Below are 26732 nucleotides of genomic sequence, written 5' to 3' on the forward strand. Positions count from 1 at the left end.
TGCCGTGAAGAGGGGAATCTGATATATATGGGCGACTGTCAGTCTTAGGCAAAAACTCTTAGCCAGGCCTGCTCATACGTGAGTAGATGCATGACCAGCCTTGGTCGACAGCGGCCCAAATATTCTGTAACGCCGGCTTACATTTGATTTTCCTATATGGTCATATTTTCGGAGAAATACATCCGTCGACCGGTTTCAAAAAACGTCTTCAGAACTCGAAAATGAATTTTAAAAGAAACAAGCGCAGAGCTTGATTGATTGAAAGATAAATTGATGCAATCCCAATGAAATGTTGTATCAAGAAGTAGTTCAAGTCAAAACCAATATGAAACATGGGATTGATTGTTCAAAAAAGAAATGCACGTAGTAAACGAATGCACATTGAAAATGCAGCTAAAGTAAGACTGACCAATGAACAGTAAATCTGCTCTGTGATGAAGGGTGTTAGTAATCACCTGCCTGATTCTCCGGCGGTTATGACGACGAGTGTTCTAGTTGATCCGATCAACGGAACAGCCTTCTCGTGAAACTAACACGCAAGTGGCTGAGTACTCTACACATACGCGTACTCTTAACGAAGTTCTCAGGCAGATTCAGTATAACACAACGTGACAAAGCTGGCCCCTTTAATTAAAGGTACAGCATATTCTTTTACCACCTGAGTCAACTGGAGCAACGAGAGTCTTGATCAAGGACACAACGCGCCGCCAAGAATCGAAGTCACGACGATTCAATCGTGAGCCGAATACCCAAACCACTAACCCATGCATCTTCACATATACGATCGGAGATTTTATCGCTTAGGGGATTTGAACTAATAGGTTGTATTTCTACTCTAGGTGTATATTACTACAAAGATGGCCTCTCCGAGTTATTTATGAATCGAACTAATTAAGTAGTAATGACGTACTGACAAACACTAATTCTGATTTGCCACAGTGAGGGTGAGCGTCATAAAACTGTGTGGATAAGAAACTCGCTTTGCAGCCACGCAGTTTTTAGTTAAGTCCTAATACACAGCACCTTAGGCAAGGGTCTTGTACTATAACACTGGGCCGACAAACACCTTGTAAGTCCTGTGGGCTTGTGCTGTGGAGGACTATCTACCGCTTGACAAGTGATGCCGGTTTGTTTGCGTCTTGTTAACCTAACGGTTCAGTAATAGAAACTGATAGAATAAGTACCAGACTTTTCCAAAAATAAGTATTGGGGGTCAATCTGATTGACTAAAAATCTTTCAAAGCGTTCCCTCATCATGGCAACTGTCCAATGTCTAAAACAAGTAAAGGAATAAAAAGATAAACAGATAAAAGAAAGCTTAATTCGTGTTATTCGATACTCAAACGTTTCTGTCTGCTTAAGGTTTTTGATTAATTATATCAAAATAAATATTTTCAACAAAAACAAAGAAAATATAGCCAAAAGGTTATAGTCGGTGTTTAGTTGATTTCTGATCTTGATGTTATCAGGCTTTGAGAAAAGATACGTAAAGCCAAAGTCAGTGTTATTTGAAGTCTTAACATTAAGGGACAACATTAAATACACTTAGGTAGTTAATGCCACGCTCCAATGTTTTTTTTTAACAACTTTCAGCTCAAAAGTCAATAACCTGAATAAAGATTATAATACAAGCTTCACATTCGTAGCTAGTGGAGACATTAGAATTTTAGCTTACTTGTGAAGGATCAATGTCAAAGAGAGATAAGTTGCAATAATCCAATATATATATATATATATATATATATATATATATATATATATATATATATATATATAGCTATTAATAGATAGTAGGAAGTGGTACACTTCAGTCTTATAAGTATTGGAAGTACAGAATAATTTTCTTCTTTAACTCCATTACTTAGCTGAAACCTTTCTGCATGAAAAGGTAAAATTAAAGCCCTTGAAGTTCAAAGATGCAACCCAAAATGTCGATGATGTCACATTTCTGTGACAGACATCAGACATGTGATCAGCAAGTACCTAAAAATACTATCAAGGTACCACCCAATGCGAAAAGATGCAGTCATTAAATCAATACACAAAGATTGGTCTGGAATAAATATAGCGAATCCCTCTATCATTGAATACATACATAAAAATGAATACAAGGAATATTGGTGAAACATTCCTATCAAAATGTTTAACAAGTGCAGACATAACAGACTGGATATCATCATTTGAAACAGAAAAGAAAAAGTATGTACCGTCATAGAGTCTGGCTACTATGCTGATAAGAATATCTCTTCGAAAATCAAAGAGGAAGAAGATAACTACGGACAACTACTTCGAAAACACCAGCTGCTGTATTCAAATTATAAATTCACACTTGCATCAATAATAACACAATCTAACTGGTACTTTGTTGTCGGAATGCTTTTACCTGCTTTGAATGATTTTTCTGATATGCTGAATCGAAAAACGGAATCTATTTTTTACCATCATATCTAGATTTCAAGATATCCAAACCCTCCAATTATCCCTGTTTGATATACGTGGACTTTAAGATGGTTAATTTTTCCCTTAGGGCAACAAAGTTGATTCACCAAATATCTATGTTTTTCATGTATGCAGGGTAGCAAAGCAATGGAAAATCATTAGGTGATCAAAAAATGGCTACAGCTGACATGAGTTCCAAGGTATTTTGATGTGGTTGAAGAGCTTTTAGTTCAGCCAACTTCCATTTCTTATCAAACTTGGCAGCATGAAGCAATTGTTTAAAGCTCTGTATAAAGACGGACCGAGCTTTCACTATATCCGCAGGGAATTTCCCTGTCTGAGCAGTGAAATGATAAAAGCTAGAATATTTGATGGGCCGCAAAAAAAAAAAAATTATGAAAGAAGTAAATTCAATAAACTGCACGAGATTCATTTTTAATAGTTGTAAATGACTTTCTAGGCAGCAAGAAAGAAGCCAGCTATGTCAAAATCATCGGCAACAATGCTGGAAAACTTACAAAAGTTAGGAGCAAATATGCGCATAAAGCTGCACTAAACCCAAAGGCACCTTCATAAAATCCCTGAAAATCTTGGTGATATAAGTGATGAACAGGTAGAACACTTCCATTAGGACATAAAAATCAATGGAACAAAGGTATCAAGGCAGATGGGACTTGCATGTGATGGCGGGCTATGAAAATCAATCCAACGCAAATTCATAGATAATTAGGAATAAACAATCACGTAATTTGCCTACAGAAAATTTAAGATTTTTCTTGTTTTTCAATAGAATTTTAAGAAAGCATTCTGAGTTTAAAGAAAAACCAATTACTATATATGTATGCTATGCTTTTTTCCTCATAAACTGTTTTATTGAAACAGAAAAACAAGGAAATTCTATGAATCCAGTATCTTAAAATCTTGAAGTGATGGTAATAAATGGCTGTAATTTTCGGATTCTGTGTGTCAAAACAACCACTAGTTCAGGTCCACATTCTTTGACAGCAGAGATAAAAAGAATTTTTTGGTCTGCGTAATTGGTGCTCTTGATTTTTGTGACGTTAGTGACAATCCGGTTAAGCTGGCGTTTTCAGAAAAAGAAATCAACCAGCTAACATGTAGATAAGAAATAGAATCTGTAAGCTGAACAATAAGAATAAGCAAACTTTAGGAGTTCAAAACGTGAATTTGTATTTGTTATATACATTTTCAACTATGAAACTTTGTATATATTTTAGAAAGCAGCTCCTTCCTTACAGCAAGACCTCAAATAGCTAAAAACAGAAGAGAACATAATACATACATAGACAAACAAACAGATAGATGTAAATACAAAGACACGCGAGTGTGTGTGTGTGTGTGTGTGTGTGTGTGTGTGTGTGTGTGTGTGTGTGTGTGTGTGTGTGTGTGTGTGTGTGTGTGTGTGTGCGTGCGTGCGTGTGTGTGATTGCTATAAGACATGAAGTGTTAAGTTTCGAAAAGATACTAACATAAATTAAGATGGCTCTAGGCGAGGTCGCTCGATTTGTGGGAAAGGGCAGGTTTAACCACGCTGAAAATCATACCCTATTGTCTTAAATAAGGCAGAACACATTGAAGAAAAAGTCCTACACTAAGTCACAAAACATGGAACAGTCAGTCATAAATCAGTGATAACTAAAATATCTCCGTTCCTTTGATCAGTGTGCTCAATTAGAGCTGGATTAGAGACCACGATTAGAGGTTTAATGCGGCCATTTTTATTGCACATAGAGATGATTTTATCCAAGTAATACTCTAAGTGAAAAGTAATATTATTACCGGTGGAAGAAAGCGGCAGGCAGGCAGAAACATTAGCAACTGGGGAAAATGCTTAGCAGCATTTTGTACGTCTCTACATTTTAGTTCAAATTCCGTCGAGGTCAACTCTGCCTTTTGTCTTTTCAGGGTCGACAAAATAAGTACCAGTTGACCACTGGAGTCGATCTAATTTGCTGGACTTGTGCTAATATTTGAAAATATTATTACAGCGTGGTAGACATATACTCTTTTATTTGTTTCAGTCATTTAACTGCGGCCATGCTGGAGCACTGCCTTTAGTCGAAGAAATCGACCTCAGGATTTATTCTTTGTAAGCATCGTGCTTATTCCATCGGTCTCTTCGGCCGAACCGCTAAGTTACGGGGGCATAAACACACCAACATCGGTTGTCAAGCGGTAGTGGTGGGGGGACAAACAGACACACAAATATATACACACACACACACGCACGCACGCACACACACACACACACACACGTATATATATATATATATATATATATGACGGGCTTCTTTCAGTTTCCATCTACCAAATCCATTCATATATATATATAATATATATATATATATATATATATATATATATATATATATATATACAGGGTGATTCAAAAGTCTCCATACATAGGAAAAATATTTTTTTATTAAGAAACACTTTATAGATCCCCTGATCTGATCCTTCTTGATTTTTATCTTTGGGGGCATTTGAAAAGCATGATGTATTGCAGAAAGATAAAAGACATAAATGATTTGAAGGAATGCATCACCAACTCCTTTGCACATGTATCACCAGATGTGCTATTACGAGTTCACAATGAGTGTTGCAATGTGTAATCAAAACAACGGTAACCATATAGAGACTGTTAGATATTAAAAAAAAAACTGTTGTTATAAACTGTTTCTTATAAAAACATAAATTGCCCCCATGTATGGCGACTTTTGAATCACTCTGTATGTATATATATATATATATGCCTAAGAATCCGTAAATCAGAAAGAAACATAGATCAGAAATAATAGGCACTATATTTGCTTGCGGATATATTAATCAAAGTATGCAATATTATAGATCCGATTTTACAAATCGGTTTCGTACAGGACACTACATAATAAGACAATAATCTAAGAACCACATTCGTCAGAGTAACCGGTATACCTTTTACTTATTTCAGTCATTAGGCTGTGGCCATGTTGTGAGTTTGTATGTATGCGTGCATGCATGTATGCATGCATACATGTACGTATGTATGTCATTGTTCAGTTTTATTTCAAGATTTTTTGCCAATAAAGAGTCAATTTCTAACCTAGATCCAAGGCTTTTCCATTAGAATTTCGACATCAACAACAAGGTAATTTTTGTAAGGCGGCGAGCTGGCAGAAACGTTAGCACGCCGGGCGAAATGCGTAGCCGTATTTCATCTGCCGCTACGTTCTGAGTTCAAATTCCACCGAGGTCGACTTTGCCTTTCATCCTTTCGGGGTCGAAAAATTAAGTACCCGTTACGCACTGGGGTCGATGTAATCGACTTAATCTGTTTGTCTGTCCTTGTTTGTCCCCTCTGTGTTTAGCCCCTAGTGGGTAGTAAAGAAATATGTAATTTTTGTTGTACGTATGTATATGTGCAGATTTGTATGTTTTGCTTTATGCATGCATGTAAGTATGTATGTATGTATGTATAACAGTCAACATTTTCAGTTAATATTTTTAAGGGAGACTAGCTAGAATTGTATGTAGTTCTGGATTAGAGAAGCCTTTGCTGAAAGCTAATGGATTCAGGGATACGCACGTCAATAAATTAATTATAAAATACAAAGTTGTAAAATATATTGATTATCCTGACACTAGCCCACGACCACACGTGTTGCTTTATCCCTGAGGACGATATAATCTAAATAGAAACGCCATGGTGGGATTTGGAGATTCTGGGAATACGTTGATATAACTAAAAATATTGATATTGATTAAACACTCGATCGGATACTTCTGTGTATGTGTTTTTCAATCAACGTTCTAAAATTTAAAATATATACCTTTCTTCTTTTTTTTCCACTCAATGGACAGTGGATAATGCTGGGGGCACAACCATGAAGGGTTCCTGCCTAAGAAACTGACCCTAGTACTTATTTCTCAGGTTTGGTACTTATTCTGCTAAGTTACAGGGACGTAAACAAACCAACACCAGATCAACATCAGTTATGAAGCGGTGGAGTGAGTGACAAAACATACACACACACATAAATATATTCTTCTATTCTTTTATTTGTTTTAGTCATCTGGCTGCAGCCATGCTGGAGCACCGACTTTAGACGAAAAGTCTGCTCCAGGACTAATTCTTTGTAAGCTCGGTACTTATTCTATCGGTCTCTTTTGACCGCACCGCTAAATTGAAGGGACGTAAACACACCAACACCGGTTTTCAAGTGATGGTGGGGAACAAACTCAGACACATATATATACTATGGGCTTCTTTCAGTTTCCGTCTACCAAATCCACCTACAAGGCTTTCATCGACCCGAGGCTATAGGAGACGATAGTTACCCAAGGTGTCACGCAAAGAAGTGAACCCGGAATCATCTGGTTGGGAAGCAAGCTTCTTTATTTCATTATATTGGCCATAAAGGCTTTACATAGAGAAAGGAAGCTGCAGGCTGGACACAGACATAATGTTATATGAAATGAAAAATGAAAATGATGATTAATGGGGGAAACAAGCGACGCCCGCCGATCGCTGTTTCCCGAGAACATTGATCTCTTATATATCATGAGGCAACAAACCTACACTGTTCACAATATTCAATAACAAAATGAGGCACTAAGCCTCTTACCTTTTTTCCCAAACTAGGAATTTTCAATGACACTGAGGTTTTTCAACCTCTTATCCATATTCCTCTCCAACATCATCCACGCCTCATTCAAGCACAAAGCGAGTACCGTGTCGGCGTCGCCCTGCCACAAGCGATATTCCTCATTAAGCTCCCCCAGCCAACGCAACACGGGCAACGTTATGACCTCCACAGCTATCTGCGGAGGCTATTCGGGATCCCGTGTACAGGCTAAAGGTACTCCCTTATGGTGCTTTTCCAACACCTACACTTCTCCGCCTCTGTAGAAGAAGACCAATAATTCGTCTTCCTCCGAGGGTGAGGTAGTCACTTCTACCGTCGGCAGCACAATTCCCACCGACGAGGTTCCGGGACACTCGGGTACTATGTCACCGACTGCCGGCAATGTCCCGTTTCTCTTCCTTTCCTCTCTTTTTTATTAACTGATGGAAGGTGCATCTCCTCCGTGAGCAGGAGATTCGCCTCCCCTCCCTCATCCCTAGGATCCTTCGGTGAGCTCCCAGTGTTGCTAACCTTCTTCCTCTTGCGGCCCTTCTTTGAGGAGTCCTCCGCCTCATCGGCCGCCTTCATTCCCTCTTCTACAGGGGTCTCAACCAACTGCTCCAGGACCTTACTATGTTCCTAGGGACAGTTTTTCTTTATATGACCAGGCTACAAGCACCGATGACACCTGGGGGGGGGCAGCCTCAAGAATCTCCGGGTTCCTGCACCTGGACATTTTCAAAAAATCTGGAAAAACCAGATTCTTGGCTGATTGGGTCCACAGGATCAAAATAGCTTTTGACCCAACCCAATTAGCTGCAGGCAAAATTTTCACATTGAGGAGTTTGGCTCCGCTGCCACCCAGACTCCGGCGGATAGTCTCCTCTATCACCTCGGGTTCTAACCCGGGTGGCAACCCGCAGACGCAAATTCTTATCAACTTCTTCCCACAGTACGTGAGAAGAAACAAAATCTCTTTACCCTCCAAGGGCTGGCTTGCAAATTTGCGAGCCTCCTCAGGGGTGTCAAATAGCAACCACACCGTTGCATATTTGACCTCCCTGTAGATGAATTTAATGGCAGATACTCTGCCAACTACTTTTTAATAACAGTCTTTTGAAATAGGGCGATGGTGTCGAGCGACTTGGAGTAAGTCCTCAACACCACCGTCCTCTCTTCAAAGTCTTTCATCCACTGTTTGCGTGGGACAATTTCCCACTCCAAAACACTATCCTTTTTCTTTGCCATGTTTTTTTGTAATAAAAAGTTAAAAAACACTTCAAGATAAAAATTAAAAAAAGAGAAGGAAGAAAAAGAAAGAAATCAAAAGAAAGTCAAAACAAAAAGCACAAAAAAAGATAGAAGAAGGAAAGAAAACAGTCTACAGTTCAAAAAACACTGCAAGCAAAATTTCTTCTGGCCACTAGGTAATCCAAGTCTATTTCGTTATCCAATTCGAACCCGGAACGCCACAGCTAGAATACAGCTTCCACAATATTTGGTAAAGAAGTTGTTCTGTCTTCGGAGAATTCTCACAATTATTTGAAAAAAAACTATTCACTTAAAGTGAACAAATTTTTGAAGGCGAGATACGCCCCTGAAACAACAATTCTCATAATTAAGTGAGAAAAACTATTCACTTAACGTGAACAAATTTTGCCCAACTCTAGGCAGACCAGAGTCCAGAATCCAGTGAGGATTTCTTGTTTGTACAAAAATAATTACAGCAAACAACAAACCCCCACTGGACCCAAAAAACAAAAGTCTTACCTTACAGTTGAGCTTCATTTTTAATCAATATTTCACCAGCTGTACACCAGCGTGGCTACTTCTTTCAGTGGTACGAGCAATACTTACAACAATGCATGCGCGGGAAGCAAGCTTCTTACTACACAGCCACGCCTGCGCCAATATATAGAAACGATTGGTCTGAACTCACTCTACCCAAGTCATTGATTGATCCGTGCAGTAGTAAAAGACACTTAACCATGGTGTTGCACAGTAGGACTGAACTAAAACGTCACGTGTTTGCAAAGCGAGATTCTCAACCTCGCAGATATCAAGTTAATAATGATATATAGAGAGAATGCCTGTCATAACAGTAACAAATATGCTAACAATTCTAAAAAGAATATGAAGCAAATCGTACATTAAAATATTTCTTTGCATAACAACGGACGTTAGGGCATCAAACATGTCAAGGTGACATGTGACTTCATATTGCAAACTAAATAAACAAACTCTGTACACGAATTATAAAATCCTACTTTCAACATCTGTTAAACTTCGGGAAAAACTACGATGCTCTAGGCAAAAGCCTCAGTGCTGTAGGAAGAGAGTAATATGTTGTAGTGAGACACAAAGCATGGCAGTGAATATATGGAAGGACACAAGTGAAGGATGTGGAAAAAGGTGAGAAATAGAGAATTGAGAACCAAGAGTCTGAAACTGTAGTCCTTCAAACTTTGCACATGCTATGCTAGAATATCAGAGTAAGCGCGCGCACGCGCGTGTGTGTATGAGAGAGAGAGAGAGAGAGAGAGAGAGAGAGAGAGTGAAAGCGAGACTATGTTTACATTATAGGAAGGGTGTGAAAATTTTACACACCCATACATACATTTATATATACATACATATATATATATATATATACATATATATATATACACATACATATATATATATATATACATACACACACACACACATATTTCTACTTAGCTACAGCAGGAAAGACACGCGCGCGCACACACACACATACATACATACATACATACATACATACATACATACATACATACATACATACATACATACATACATACATACATACATACATACATATGTCTGCTTGCGTATTTGTACGCACAGAAACACCGACTTCCATATACATACGTAAACCTATGAGACAAAACTGAAGTTAAAAACCATAGACATAATGAAAACAATTAACAAATTGTGCGAATAATGATAATTATTAAAGGCAATTAAGATAAATGATAAAAATAATAAAACATTTTAAAATATTAAAGAAATGTACAAAAAATTTAAGACGTTTTTCAAAATTGATAAATTGATTAATGAATGGAAATAAAATACGAAGATATAACATTTATTTTGGTGAATGTAAATGTCATTATGATCGTGTTAGAGATGTTTTGTGACAGAATTTTTCCGATGTAAAATGTTTATATAAAATGTTCTTTGTAAATTTATTATTTCGTTAGTGATCGAGGTGTATAGTTGTAGATCTTCTGTCTGTAGTCTCTAATTGAATGTGTCTGAAAAAATACTGATCTTCATGGCGACACAAAAAATATTGACCTTCATGCAACACGGCGATAAATATTGACGCTCTACTTCTGCATTAATTACGTTTTCTTGTTTGTAAACTTAAATATACATCTTTTTATCTTTGACTTGTTTCAGCCATTGAACAGCGGCAATGCTGGAACACCGACTTTAAGGATTTAGTCGAAAAAAATCGACCCCAGTCCTTATTTTCTCTTTGATTTTTAACCTTTGTGTTTATTCTATCGATCACTAAGGGCGAACCGCTAATATACGGAAACATAAAGAAACCAACACCAACTGTCAAGTGGTGGCGGTGACAAACACAAAGTTACACAAACAGACATATAACATACATACATACATACATACATACATACATACATACATACATACAACATACATACATACATGTGTGTGTGTGTGTGTGTGTGTATACATGCCAAATCAACTCACAAGGCTTTAGTAGGCCCGGGACTATAGAAGACACTAGCCCAAAGTGCCACGCTGTGAGATTGAACTCAAGACCACATGGCTGTGAAGGAAGCCAGCTTCTCAACCACACAAACACACCTTATATATTGATCACTCTCAACGAATTGGTAACTGTAATTTGAGAATGTAGCAACATCCTCTCATTTATTCAGAGTAAGGTAACCCTATTCCAGCAAAGAATGTTTGTTTAAAATCCTTTGTCGGAAAAATGCAGAATCGAGACAAAAATAAGAAGCAGCAAAACTTTTACTTTGACTACAGAAAATCTAATCTCTCAGTGACAGATAAATATGGACTTCGAACATACAAGTCCATATAAAATGCACGCTATAAGATGTTAGCAATTTTTATTAGCATTTTTAAAAAATTAAATAATTTTATCGTATTTTTAATGAATAATGATTTTTCAAGTGATTAATGATCAATGAGAAATGATAGATATGCTTAAAGACAGAGTATACTCTACTAAAAGAAATGGCTGAACTAACCAGCAAGTACCGACATCGATGACTTTTGGGGTACTTGCACATCGATGATAATATACATATGCACAATACACAATATATATATATATATATATATATATATATATATATATATATATATATATATATATATATATATATATATATATATATATATATATATATACATATATATATATATATATAGTCAATAAAACATATATCAGAAAAGAAGCACACACTCTAAAGAATAGAGCAGTAATTATTAAAACAAAAAGTTAAACTGTGTGTGTGTGTGTGCGTGCGTGTGTGTGTGTGCGTGTGTGTGTGAGTGTATGTGTGTGTGTGCAAACCATGATTACATGAACAACAATAATGTACCGGACATATAACAACACTGCAAATCTGCTTTTTGTGCCCCATTTAACAAATGCTTGGCATTCGACAGACAATGTATTTCAGCAACATGGGAAATTTCAGATCCTACACACATATTGTTAATTCTTAAGAGATTAAGATAATCTGTTTCTCTATGTTCATAAGGAAATTGAAGAAATGGAAAAGGAAATAGACCGTACGAAACATAAAGAGGTAAAAGATTTTTAAATACAAGAAGAAATAAAGTCACGAATATATATATATGGAAAATAAAAGAGGAAAATACTTGAAAATACAAAAACTAATATATAAAAATTAGTAAATAGAAGATACGAAAGAAGATAAAGTTTGAAAAAGAAAGTATAATATGGAAAAGATTATCAGGAAAATCATTGTATCAAGTAATAGACTATTTACGTATGAGAACGCACACACATACATACATATCTATACGCATTTATTTCACACACACAGTAAGTATAAATGTATAGAGTTTCCAAAGGTATGTTTAGCGAGATAGTGGTAATGAATTCCAGTACTTCGATAAATGAGTGTCGAAGTATCTGCGTTCTGTAACAGTTTCGGATCTTGTGTTGAAAAAGTTTGCAGGATTCTGAAGTTTTAAAATAATGAAGTATATTTTATTAGTACTTTCTATACTTGTTTTTGAATGTTCTTCATCGCTCAATGATATTTTACTTGATTTTATGGTAAGCCACATTTTCTTTCAAATGCCAAATGTGATTAGCCAATTTCATCAGAGTTCTCTTTTAAATATGTTCAACGAGGAAGTATGCTTAAAGCACCGTTGTTTAAATTTTCTTTCAGTCATACGTCTGTAATTTTTCTGTTTACTTTAAAATTAAACTTGCCTCAAAACTGCGTTTGTATTTGTACAAGTATAGTTGGCCTAGGGTGATTTGAATGCATTACGAGTTGTAAAGTTCTTCATTTAAATTTCTTCCAATTGAATAGTTTTCAAATAACAGCCAATGAAAACATGTTTATCAATTAAACTGAAAATTCTAAACTTAACCCTTAACACAAAAAGTAATGTAATACAGATATTTCTGTGTTTCTACTTAGTGAGGCATGGTGAGAAATCTGGGATGTATGTAAACTTATCTTTAAATCCACTACATCCTAAACGTTTGCTATAGAAGCTCCTCATCAACTTTGTCCTTACAAGATCTCAAATTAAATAACTTTCTACGAATGTTTTTAATACATATTTTTTAAAACTATAAATGAGTGACAATACCGTATGTTAATGTATGTAAATGTTTCGTTGGGTTTACTGAAAGGTTTGCATAAGTTTTTATGTCAAATTCAGGGAAACATCTCAGAAATTAGCAATGGTTAAAATAGCTGTTATGGTTGTTTTGAGACTAAAATTAGTGAATGTGTTAATGACGTTTTTGATAAAGCGCCTGAAGTATGTCATCTAGAATGCATGGAAATAAAGAATCTGTTATAACTCTATAGAACAAAGGTCGTGTTTAGTAAATCTACGAATCGATGTCGTGCATATTTGATGCATTCCGGCAGATTCGAACGTGAATATTCTAATCGTTGTTGTGTTTCGTCGCAGGAGAACAATTCCTTAATTCTTTTAAGACGAAACTGTGTCCATAACACACTCGATTCATTAGCGCAAGGGACTCTGGAACAATCGCTGTTTCGACATTGTTCTGTCTCATTAGCTAGAAGTACCCAGACTAATGAATGTAACACGAGTCGAAGTTCTTGCTTATAACATCAGAAAAAAATTGCTTTCTGAACTGCACAGATATATGCCAACCGATAATAAATCGTTATATATACAGTAAGAAGCAGGAATTAGCACGTGGGCGAAATGTTTAGCGGCATTTCGTTCGTGTTTACGTTTTGAGTTCAAATTCCGCCAAGGTTGACTTTGCCGTTCATCTATTCGGAGTCAATAAAATAAGTACCACTTGAACACCGGGGTCGATGCAATCGACTCATCCCTTCCCACGAACTTGCTGATCTTGTACCAAAATTTGAAATCCATATGTTCCAGCGAGTTGAAAGTCTACAATAAAAAATCCCTAAAGAACCGATATCTTCGAATTGTACTATATTCTCATACTAAACTCGCAAAAAAACCGTTGAGCCTGAATTCCTTTCACCAATGAAGAATCTTTGTAAATGCATGATAATCTATATTTCATTATCTTAAATCTTTGCGAATTCCAAGATGTTTATGAGTGGGATATTACTTAGTGAAGTACAAAAATTGACAAGATCTAATTAGATAAATTTCAAATTGATTATATTATTAAACTGTTGAACCAGCTGAACAATGCCATTATATATCACGATGAATGCAACATGATGTCTGCATATATTTTATGGAAATATCGCAAGTTATGTTGAACAAGTAAACTGAAGAATGTGTAACTTTTGCTAAGTCGCGCAATAAATTTTGAATAGCTTACATATTCTATAAATTTTTTACTTCATACGTACATACACACACAGACGCACACAAACATATATATATATATATATATACATGCATGCATAAATGCATGCATGTATGTACTCATACATACGTACACACACACACACACACACACACACATATATATATTCATGCAAGCAATATATATACATTGATACTATATATATATACATATATATATATAAAGAGAGGGAGAGAGGGAGAGGGGGACCTTTTGTTGCCTAAATAGATGTTCTCAGCATCTGCACACGAAAATTCGAACAAAGGAATGTAATGAATCCTTATACATAGAATTCCTAGAAATGTAAAATCTCAGTTGAATATAACACTATATATATATATATATGTATGTATGTATGTATGTATGTATGTATGTATGTATGTATGTATGTATGTATTATGTATGTATGCATGTATGTATGTACATATGTACATATGTATATATATATATATATATATATATATATATATATATATATATATATATATTACACGTGTTTCACTAACGTATAGTAATATGTTATGCAGTAATCGTTGCATAACGGCTTGTATATAAATATATATGTGTGTGTATGTATAGCTCAAATTTTCAGAAGACAAAAGACGAAGAAAGGTATGAGAACAACAAGCTGGTGTATTATTTATATATATGTATAGTTAACCCAAACATGAAAACACAACAACGCGAGGACGTGGAACAAGTATAGTATTATTGAACGCTCAGGAAAGAATGAAGGAAGGAGGGTTTAACGTTTCGAGCGGAGCTCTTCGTCAGAAACATAGGAAAAGGATAGATCCAAAGAAGAGAAGCCGGAGGAAAAAAATCGCCAACAGTACACACGCGGTCATATATATATATATATATATATGTGTGTGTGTGTGTGTGTGTGTGTGTGTGTGTGTGGTGTGTGTGTATGCGTGCGTTTGTGTGTGTGTATGTATGTATCAATGTGTATATGTGTGTATGTATGTGTGCATGCTTGTATATATGTATGCATGTATGTATGTGTGCATGCATGTATATATGTATGTATGTACATATGTGTGCATGCATATATGTATGTATTATGTATGTATGTGTGCATGCTTGTATATATGTATGCATGCATGTATGTATGTGTGCATGCATGTATATATGTATGTATGTACATATGTGTGCATGCATATATGTATGTATGTATGTATGCATGTATGTGTGTGTGTGTGTATATATGTATGTATATCATTACAAAGTTACCAAATATACTTTGTATTTGTACATAACGAAAGAAGTATGCATTGATTCAAAGCTAATTCACCTGGCAAATGAAGATAAAACAAAAAGCAGAAAATGAAAGTGTAGAAGAGAAATTGAAAGAGATAAAAAACAGGACGATGATAATGAAACATGTATATCAAGTTATAGATAGATAAAAGAATTGAACCCATAAACCATTAAAAGTGACTGACGTCAAGTAATCAACATCTTATACAATCGACCCTTATTATCTTTTGTCTCTTATTGGCTTCCGTCATTGGACTGCGGCCATGCTGGGACACTACGTTGTAGGGTCTGGTCTATGAAATCAACACCAGTACATACTTTTAAGTTAGGTACTTATTTTGACGATGCTGTTTTACGAACGGCTAACTTACGCGAACAAACCAACCCCGGTTGTCAACGGTGGTGGCAGACAAACATGCATACACACACACGCGCATATAGATAGATAGATAGATAGATAGATAGATAGATAGATAGATAGATAGACAGACAGACAGACAGACAGACATAGATAGATAGATAGATAGATAGATAGATAGATAGATAGATAGATAGATAGATAGATAGATAGATAGATAGATAGATAGATAGATAGATAGATAGATTTTCATATTTTAAGAAATAAATGAAAAATATATTTAACAGTATTATTGAGTTATTAAATGACTTATGCGGCTCTTTTACAATGTAATTACCTCATTTTCAACGTACAACCTTACCTCAAGTCACTCGTCACATTAGTACAATTCCACTGTATATATGTGTGTGTATATATATATCTGTGTGTGTGTGTGTGTGTGTGACTATATGTAAGCACGTCATGACTTATAAGTTAGTATAATGCAGTTGAATAAGGTAACGTAATTAATTCTCATAGAAGTCATAGAAATATAAAATCTGAATTGAATAGAAAACGTAATCCAATGTAGCAGAAAGATAGTGTCGTTGTTGGTTTTTGAAGAAATTTACTGTAACAACTTAACAGAGTAATTAACTACTTTATCAAATTAAGTACATTTAGCAAAAGATATAATTAATCGTATATAGAATATTGCATAGGTGTGTATCTAATAAGAATAATAAGAAGTAATTGTAACTCTGGTAGCAGGGAAAATTACATGATGCCTTGCTTTTAAAAAGTTTTCGTCGATTATATTTTGGTTTGTTCATAGCTAGTTTGTCAACTCCATGATTAACTAAGTTCTATTGTTGAATACTAACAGCAGTGCAACTCTATGTTTGTGGGAGACTATTCTCTTAGATGAAATTACAAAATAGTGGGTTCAAATCTTACTGTGAATTTTGTTTAAAGAGATTATTTGCGCTAGATACAGATTGTTGAATCCTATAACTGAATGGTTTGTTCGGTCATCGCTAAATAATTTGTCTTCATGTAATATTATCACATCATCATCATTTGGTGTCATCTTGCTCTCAGTAGGTTGAATATCAAGGATCTTCATTCAGGTCTTTGCTCAGCCATTCTTACACATTCACCATATAACAGTTGAGTCCAGTATTTGATGTTATCAAACCAGTTTGTTCTGGGTCTTCCTCACCAGCTTTTGCCATTTATGTTTCCATCTATCAATAGCAGTATACCTTGAGCACTTTCTATGTAACCAAAGTATTTTAGTTTCTTTTTTTAATGATCTTTTTGTATATGCTAGTAGTAGCACTTTATCAGTTTTATATTTTGTTCAAGATATTCGTATGACCACATTTCAATTTCTTCTAGTTGATCAGATAGTTTTCGTCAATATCCATGTTTTTGCACCATACAACTATGTAGACCATATGTAATATTTACACAGCCGTTTTGTTATCTGTAAATTCTTTCTGGTCCTGTTAAGGCGGCGAGCTGGCAGAATCGTTAGCACGCCAGGCGAAATGCTTAGTGGTATTTCGTCTGCCGTTCAAATTCCGCCGAGGTCGACTTTGCCTTTCATCTTTTCGGGGTCGATTAAATAAGTACCAGTTACGCACTGGGGTCGATATAATCGACTTAATCCGTTTGTCTGTCCTTGTTTGTCCTCTCTGTGTTTATCCCCTTGTGGGTAGTAAAGAAATAGGTATTTCGTCTGCCGCTACGTTCTGAGTTCAAATTCCGCCGAGGTCGACTTTGCCTTTCATCCTTTCGGGGTCGATAAATTAAGTACCGGTTGCGTACTGGGGTCGATTTAATCGACTGGCTTCCTCCCCCAAAATTTTGGGCCTTGTGCCTAGAGTAGAAAAGAATATAAGGCGGTGAGCTGGCAGAAACGTTAGCACGTCAGACGAAATGCTTAGCGGTATTTCGTCTGTCTTTATGTTCTGAGTTCAAATTCCACCGAGGTCGACTTTGCCTTTCAACCTTTCGGGGTCGATAAATTAAGTACCAGTTACGCACTGGGGTCGATCTAAACAACTGGCCCCCTCCCCAAAAATTTCGGGCCTTGTGCCTAGAGTAGAAAAGTATATTCCTACTTGTCTCTATATTCTCTTCAAGCTATTTATATACCAAGTGAAGTAGGGTCTGAACTTAAGCACTACAAACTAATGCAACACTCAAGCTTATAGTTCTTCCGGAGTTCACATCGGTGAATTGCTGCTATACTCCAGTATTTATCTTTGACAATGTAGAGAGTGCAAATCGTCAGTCAAATGAAAAGGATACAAGGACAACTTAAGAGATATGAAACAAGAAGCGAACCTCGAAATCCAACTCTGGATCTCTAATATATTCTATCAACACAAATCTGCCCTCATACGAAGATGACAAAGTTTAAAGTAGGTCACACAATTTCCTGAAGATTGTTTTCTATTTCCTAACCAAAGACGAGAAGCCAGAGACTTTTCTCGGGTCCTCTGTGATGAAGCTGATATTCCGCTTGAACATGTGTAGTCTGAAGTCTTCAGAAAGAACTATACGAAAAGAGGAAGATCCAAAGAGTTGGAATTCCAGACCATGAGTATTTAAACAACTTGCTTAGAATGGAGCATTTATAAAAGATGGTTAGAGATGCAGTAGTATTTAACGAAAGGAGGGAAAGTGTGTACGTCGGAGAGGCATGTTTGGAGGGTGTATACAGCCAGTTGTTTATTGAGAAGAGTGAAGGCGTGTGGCTTAGTAATTAGAGTAATCGGCTCACGATCCTATGTTCAATTCTCGGCGACGCGTTGTATCCTAGATCAAGACAAGAAGTAAAGTGAGTACAAGAAGTAAAGCTTCCTTCAAGGCAAAGCTAGAAATGTAAGTGTCAAGTAAGTGAGAGGTTTTAAACAGGAACGATATATTCAAAATTGGTAAAACTAAAAATTGTCGAGGATAAATTAAATTTTTTATTGTTATTGAATGTGTAAGTGTTATTTAATTTCTAAACGGTTTTGCTGCCGTTTGTATATGTAGTTTGATTTCTTTATCCATCAGTTTCTACTAAGATAGAAACGCGAGTGAAATTAATAATAGAGAAACGAAAATGAAACTTTGGAAACAGTAACGACGCCATAATTTACGAGGAAACTATGAGAGTGGTTTCAAGGGAGATAATCAGAGATTGTAATACTTCATGTAAAGTAAATATAAAAAATAATCTAGAACCCTTGTCCGGTACCGGATCGATCTCAAAATCTAATTAGTTCGTGCCAGTCACGTGGCCAAACAACTCCGAAAGTTTAATCTGAATCCATCTTATCTACGGACAAGCAAACAAACAAACACGACTAAAAACAGTACCTCCGCCTTCGCTAAGGTGGAGGTAATAATAATAATAGTTAAGCGTAAAGAAGAAATGAATAAGTTCGTTACCCGCTGATATCGCTGTATATCACTCCAGATCTCGACGCTACTGGAAGTTTCGACAGTATTTAAGTCAACGTTAACTTCTCCCAGGATGCTGTGTCGAGAAAACTTGTCGTAGTTAAAGACTTGAAATATCAGAGATTTGTCTTGTAAGTCTTCGTAAGGAATTGGAAATTTGAAAAACTCATTGAAAAATGGATTCAAAGTCCGACGTTGGACTGATGATTGTCGACGCCTTTCGTCTACTTCTGGGTAAAGAAACAATTTGATATAAGGGTCGCTAAATCCGGAGGTTGAATCTGGGCACATGAGGTCATGGACTGCAAATAGAAAGAGTGAGAGAGAAAGCCATCATAATTCGTAAAATGTAAAATAATAATTTCATATTGACTACATACATTCACATACATACACACTTACAAACATCTCTACAAACACGTGCATACACATAGCTAAATATATATGTACACACACATATATATATATACATATATATATATACATATATAGGTATACATGCATAGGAACATACATCTATGTGTGTGTATATGTGTGTGTGTGTGCGTGTGTGCGTGTGTAAGAAATTAACAAGACGCAAGTTGTTGATATTTCGATTAATTTGTACTCATTAAGATTGTTTCAACGATCGATAATCAAGATTAATAAATAATTACAAAGTATAGTCGATTAGACCGATCACAGGTCACATCTTCGCTCAGTGCTCATACACATACACATTGTGCGTGTATGTATATGTGTGTGTGTGTGTGTGTGTGTGTGTGTGTGTGTGTGTGTGTGTGTGTACATATATGATTGCACAACCGATTTCATCGAATGAATTACTGGATAGTTTCACATTATTGCCCTCATATTCCATAAGAATTGCAGAGTATATATGTGTGTGAGTGTATGCGCGCACGCGTGTGTGTGTGTGTGTGTGTGTGTGTGTGTGTGTGTGTGTGTGTGTGTGTGTGTGTGCCTGTGTGTCCATAAGCGACATGTATGTGCTTGTTTGCATGAATATGTGCGAGTATATGTTTGTGAGCGTGCATGCGTGTGTGCGTGCCCTCGTTGTAAAGGATAATAAAGAGACGAACGGCAAACAGTTACTGGCTGGGAGAAGTATTTTCACCCCATCATTTTGCTTGGGATGTGTACTGAGACTTCCTAGTAAATGGAGAGTTGCACCAATTTATTTTACTTCTAGTTTTACAGTTAGTTATATTGGTTGATGAACTGTCGCTTTTTTGTATCCCTAATTTCGCCAGTGTAACCACCAAGTTCTAAAACATCATTGTAACGCTAACATCATCTTCGAAATCAGCTTCATTAAAAAAAAGAACCTAGAGAGATGGGAACCTAATGAGTTCATGCGAAAGATCTTTCAGAAAGATGGATCGCCTATTAGCCTAATATGATAGTTTATTACGTCTCCGGAAAGAAGAAAAGGTGAGCGGTAAAATTTGTGCGTTGCATCAAGATGGTTGACTAGTCTGATAAATGCCATAAAAATTGATCAAGGTCTTTTAAGAATTTTTCAGTTACATTTGGTTAAAATTTCTGAGTATTTATTACCATCGTCACCACAAAGGCCTTTTGGAGCATATAGGAACTTAGTATGGAAGTAGATAAGAATATGTAATCCCACTGCATCGTTTATTGCCGCTGACAATCTTTCTCATATACTTACACCAAAAGAAGTATTGAACATTTTTAAAAATCAAAATGGCATTACCATAAAGTAGATATCTACATCATATAAATAACATAAATTTAGGAGGTTGTTATGAGTAAAAGAAATTATTGGCGAAGTTGAAAACATATATATATATATGTCCAGTGAAAGACAGAGGGAGAGAGAAAAAGAGAGTGGAGAGAGGAGGGAAAGAGAAAGATGTGATCGTGATTCTGCACATAGACGTGTACATGGAAATATGCTGTTGATATACGCGCGCACGTGTGTATATGAAAGTGAGTGGGAAGGAAAGATAGTATACGTAAAAGATAATGTGTGATAAAAAAAACAGTCGATGGTTACATACTTTGATAATCTAGTATTTTACGCCCCCCCCCCGCTCCCCCAACACACACACACATACGTGTGGCAGAAGTAACGCGTTTTTTATTGGTACTTTTTATAGTTTTCTACTGCATGAAATTTTTTTTTTGTCTTATATGATATGATTTTTGAGGGGTGATAGATAGGACGACGCGGAGCAATTGAGTGGCCATCACGATCACCTGATCTAACACCACCTGACATTTTTTACCATTGGCGGGAATTGTGCCGCCAACGGTAAAATTGACCACCTCGGACCCAGAGGACAAAGAACTGCTGGTCTTCTGTTATAGAGGCGGAGAGGTGGAAAAGGTAGTGGAAGAACACTACGAGGGAGTACCTTTGGCCTTCACACGGGATCCCAAATGGCCTCCGCAGATAGCTGTGGAGGTCATAACGTTGCTCGTGTTACAAAGGCTGAAGGGACTGAAAGGGGAATATCGCTCGTGGCCGGGTGACGCCAACTCGAAGCCTGCCATGATTTTAAAGCAAGCATAGGAGATGGTGGAGTACACGGACACAAGCGATGATGAGGTGATAAATTGACAAGAGGTTGAAAAACATCAGTGTTATAATATTTTATTGTATGTTATTGCATGTTATTATTTGTAATGGACTATTAAGTCCAATAATTGTAAAAACTGTAGTGAGAGGTTCAATACCTCGTTGAGGTGGAAAATTGACAAGAGGTTGAAAAGCCACAGTGTTATAAAGTGTAAGAGGCTCAGTGCCTCATTTGTAAATGGATTAGTGTTGATTGTATATTGAATATTTATTGTATTGTATGTTATTGCATGTTATTATTTATAATGGACTATTAAGTCCAATAATTGCAAAGACTGTCTTGAGAGGTTCAATACCTCGTTTTGTTTTTTCTGTTGAAAGAAAAAAGAATAATAATGTGGCACCTTGGGCAAGTGTCTTCTACTATAGCCTTGGGCCGACCAAAGCCTTGTGAGTGGATTTGGTTGACGGAAACTGAAAGAAACCCGTCGTATATATATGTATATGTATATATATATATATATTATATATATATATATATATATATATAATATATATATATATATATATATATATATATGTGACTGAAACAAGTGAAAAAAAGAGAGTAAAAGAGAATACCTATATATTCTTTTATTCATTTACTTGTTCCAGCCATTTGACTGTAGCCATGCTGGAGCACCGCATTTAGTTGAAAAAATTGACCCCAGGCCTTATTCTTTGTAAGCGCAGAACTTATTCTATCGGTATCTTTTGACGAACCGCTAAGTTTCGTGGACATAAACGCACCAGCGTTGGTTGTCAACCGATGGCGGGGGACATACACAGACACACATAAACATATATATATATATAAACACATACATATATATATACCACGGGCTTCTTTCAGTTTCCGTCTACCAAATTTACAAGTCTTCGGTCGGCCCGTGGCTATAGTAGAAGACACTCGCCCAAAGTGCCACGCAGTGGGACTAAATCCGGATCCATGTGGTTGGGAAGCAAGCTTCTTACCACGCAGTCACGCCTGCGCATATACGTATATATGTATATATATATATATATATATATAATATATATATATATATATATATATATATATATATATATATATATATAATATATATATATATATATATATATAATTAAATAAGGGTAGACATTGATATTAATGAATTAAAACCAGTGGCCTAGCATATTTTAAAAAATCCGAAGATTAAAAATTCTATTACATGCAAAATTTAGAGGATTGACCACTAAAAGTGGACAGCCTGTATGCTAGATATAGACGTCAAAATCGTCATTTCCCACGAAGAATGTGTTCTCAAGAAAAAATTCAGCAGAAAACTAGAGCGTAAAAATGAGCAAGACTAATGAAAATATACGAAATAAAAAACGATTACCTATGAACTAATTAGTTTCACTTGTTAATAATTACGTATATGAATACATAAATATATATATATAATATATATATATATTATATATATATATATATATATATATATATATATATTGTTATATTTCGGAATGGTCATTTTGCCAGTTTAGCCAATAAAAACACACGCACTATATATTTGGTAATACTTTGCTTCAGTGTTATTTATTTTTTACATTAATCTTAATCTTATTTCGGCCAGAGTTCTTTCGTCACACTCCTGTGACCGCATCAGTGGTCCTTTGTTTTCTTCTTTCTTATTTGTGTCTCTCCTTACTAACCGTCAGCCATATTGTATTTCTATTGTATGTCTTCATTTGCGCATGCTTATATCTCTATGTGCGTCTATGTTTATTTAGTGTGTGGGGGGATGCCTGTAATATTTGTATCTTCTGTTTATATACGTTCATGTAATTTGTTTTTGTTGTTGTTGTTTTTGTTTATTCTTATTTTGTTCATGTGTTTACATCCACTTATTATTATCATTACATATGCTTGTATGTATGTATGTATGTATAACAACAATACTAGTAATAATAATAATAAATCGGAAAAAAATAATAACATAGTTATTTATTTCTATTTGTTTATTTATCTGTGTATTTATTATGTTTTCGGGATCCTCTACCGTCATATCTTGTGGTGTGTGCTAGTGTTCCATTCTAGTTTTCTATTCAGAAATGAAGACATACAATAGAAATACAAAATGGCTGACAGTTAGTAAGGAGAGACACAAATAAGAAAGAAGAAAACAAAGGACCACTGATGCGGTCACAGGAGTGTGACGAAAGAACTCTGGCCGAAATAAGATTAAGATTAATGTAAAAAATAAATAACACTGAAGCAAAGTAATACCAAATATATAGTGCGTGTGTTTTTATTGGCTAAACTGGTAAAATGACCATTCCGAAATATAACAATATCTATTTCAACACACGACTTCACATAAAAAATCTTGCACAACAAATATATAAACGTATATGTATATATATATATATATGTTTATATGTATATATATATATATATATAAACATATATAAGCATTCCGTCCTTGCTTCAATGGTTCAATGTGCAAAATATGAAGTGGTAACATTTCCGATAGAGTTCATTGACACAAGTTATGTGAGTAAATATATATGTCAACTATAAATTTCCCTCTATTCATCTGTGGCAATCTACTGATGTTTATAAATTCTAATTCTGCTTCGGATGAGTAAGAACTGCCAACTAAATTTAAGCAGTTGAAATCGGATTCAGATTCTATTTTATCTCTAATTCAATTACCTAACTTGAACAGATGTGATGTCATCACGTTGTTTCATTTCCCATTTCATGATATACATATCGCGGTTTTCTCTTTTTTTTCAGTTCTGTCTGTAAGTCTGTCTGTCTGTCTCTCTCAATCTCTCTCCCTCACTCACTCACTCACTCACTCACTCACTCACTCAATCTCTCATATATACATACATACGTATGTATGTGTATATTTTAGTTGTGAGAAAGTTGTGTGTTTATAGCAAGTTGTATTCTAATACCCTACTAAATTTTGTTTGTATATTTTACTTGTATAGGTATAAACTTGCTAGTCACTTAATTATTATTATTATTATTATTATTATTATTGAGTGAGAGAGCGGTTCATGCCATCAAATCGTACTGGCCGACGTTATGTTCGTTTTTAATTATCGCGGTTATTCAAATGTAAGAACGCAGACGGTGTAACGTGACGAATATTTCCCAAATATATGATTTACAGTAAGTCTGGATGAAGAGCTTTAAATATATTCATCCAAAACGGGAAATCAATTGATCACGGAATATCTGTATTCCTTACATCTGTAGTTCATACATGGTAAGCCTATTTCTGTTATATTCGTTGCATTCGCCCGTGTGTATTTTAATAGCAAGACATTTGTGGTTTTAGAGCGATAGCTCCGTTTATAGCGAGTGGTATTTTACTCATATATATATATATATATATATATATATATATATAATATATATATATATATATAAACCAAGTCTTTCTCTTTTTAAAATTAAGTGTAAACTGTGAAATCGGTTAAATCTTTAAATATACTAATAAAATATTTTAACTATTCTCAGAGCATGTTCAACTTCTTTTTTTCCTATGCACACACACACACACACAGAGAGAAAGAGAGAGGAAAATTTAAAATAGAAGGCGTGTCGTAGCTGCGTGGCTCGAAGCTTGCCTTATTTTTATAGGGAGTTCATGGCTCAAATTAGCATATGTTTAGAATATGGTTTGATTGGTGGAGGCTAGAAACATGACTGATCTTAGATATGTTTGTAGGTTACCCGTTACGCCCGTCTGTTACTATCAAGTGCCAGTGTTAAACGTCGGAAGTTAAGGTTGACACGGTTGAACAAGTCGAGTGGTAGTACTAAGCTATCAATGCTCTGAATTTTTTCTGACGTCGTGGGAAACAGACAGAAGTTTCTAAACTTAATCATTTGTTCATTCTCTACAAATACAACAGAAAACAATACATGATGTTGTTTCTGAAAAATAGGGACATAGGAATTCGTCAAATGTTTGCCTGTACACCCTCTACCTACCTACCTACCTATCGACCTACCTACCTACCTATCTACCAACCTATCTATCTCTCTATCTATCTATTGAGCCATGTCTGTGTACATACATACATGCATACATACATATATATGTATATGTATATTTATATATATATATATATTCAGTCAGGAATACTTTTGCAAAACTGTCGTACGTGGGACTTACTACATTTCTGAAAAATGTTAAACCGTTGTACAATTTTATTATTTTAGCATCCGAAGCAGCTGGAGATACGATAGTTTGACCAAAAGAACCGGCTATATTTATGTGTATGTGTGTGTGTGTATGTTTAATTTATAAGCAAAGATCCGGAGAAGTATTTACCAGAACTTCAAGATACTAGTAATCACACATACATGGGTAATAATTCCATGGTGAAGTGAGACGTGTTTAGAAGAACATAAGAGAAATGGAAAATGGAGACCAATGCACAAGATGTCATTTAAATCATTTATATTGCCGACATATGTTTCAATGGATACATTAAAATTAATCCGGGAGGGAAACTAATGTGGAATAATGTATCAGTCTCATCAGGGAGGAGATTATAAATAACAGTGCTCGTTAATAAGTCATTTTTACAGATGTAGGAAATTATGATATATAAATATATATAATATATGAAAAACAAATTTCTTACATCTGTGAAAGCAGCTTATTAATGAACTGCTATTTATAATCTCCTCCCTGATAAGCTTGATACATTATTCCACATTATTTTCCCTCCCGGATTAATTTTAATGTATCCATCAAAACATATGTGGCGATATGATTTAAATAACATCTTGTGCGCTTGTCTTCTTTTTCCATTTTTCATATATATATATATATCTATATATATATACATATATATATATATATATATATATATATATATATATATATATATATATATATATATATATAT

At 35.3% G+C, this 26732-nt stretch overlaps 1 protein-coding gene across 6 annotated transcripts in view; it reads right to left on the reverse strand.

The window, feature by feature from the left end:
* Nucleotides 1-26732, reverse strand: part of LOC115230630 (synaptotagmin-6) — a 230234-nt gene that overhangs the window by 17958 nt on the left and 185544 nt on the right. For all 6 annotated transcript variants that reach the window (XM_036514813.1, XM_029800786.2, XM_029800779.2 and 3 more), the window contains one exon: nucleotides 19229-19542. In XM_036514813.1, the coding sequence (XP_036370706.1) occupies nucleotides 19229-19542 (314 nt within the window). The remainder of the gene's footprint in view (nucleotides 1-19228; nucleotides 19543-26732) is intronic.

The sequence above is a fragment of the Octopus sinensis genome, linkage group LG2, assembly GCF_006345805.1.
Source record: "Octopus sinensis linkage group LG2, ASM634580v1, whole genome shotgun sequence".
Classification (NCBI taxonomy): domain Eukaryota; kingdom Metazoa; phylum Mollusca; class Cephalopoda; order Octopoda; family Octopodidae; genus Octopus; species Octopus sinensis.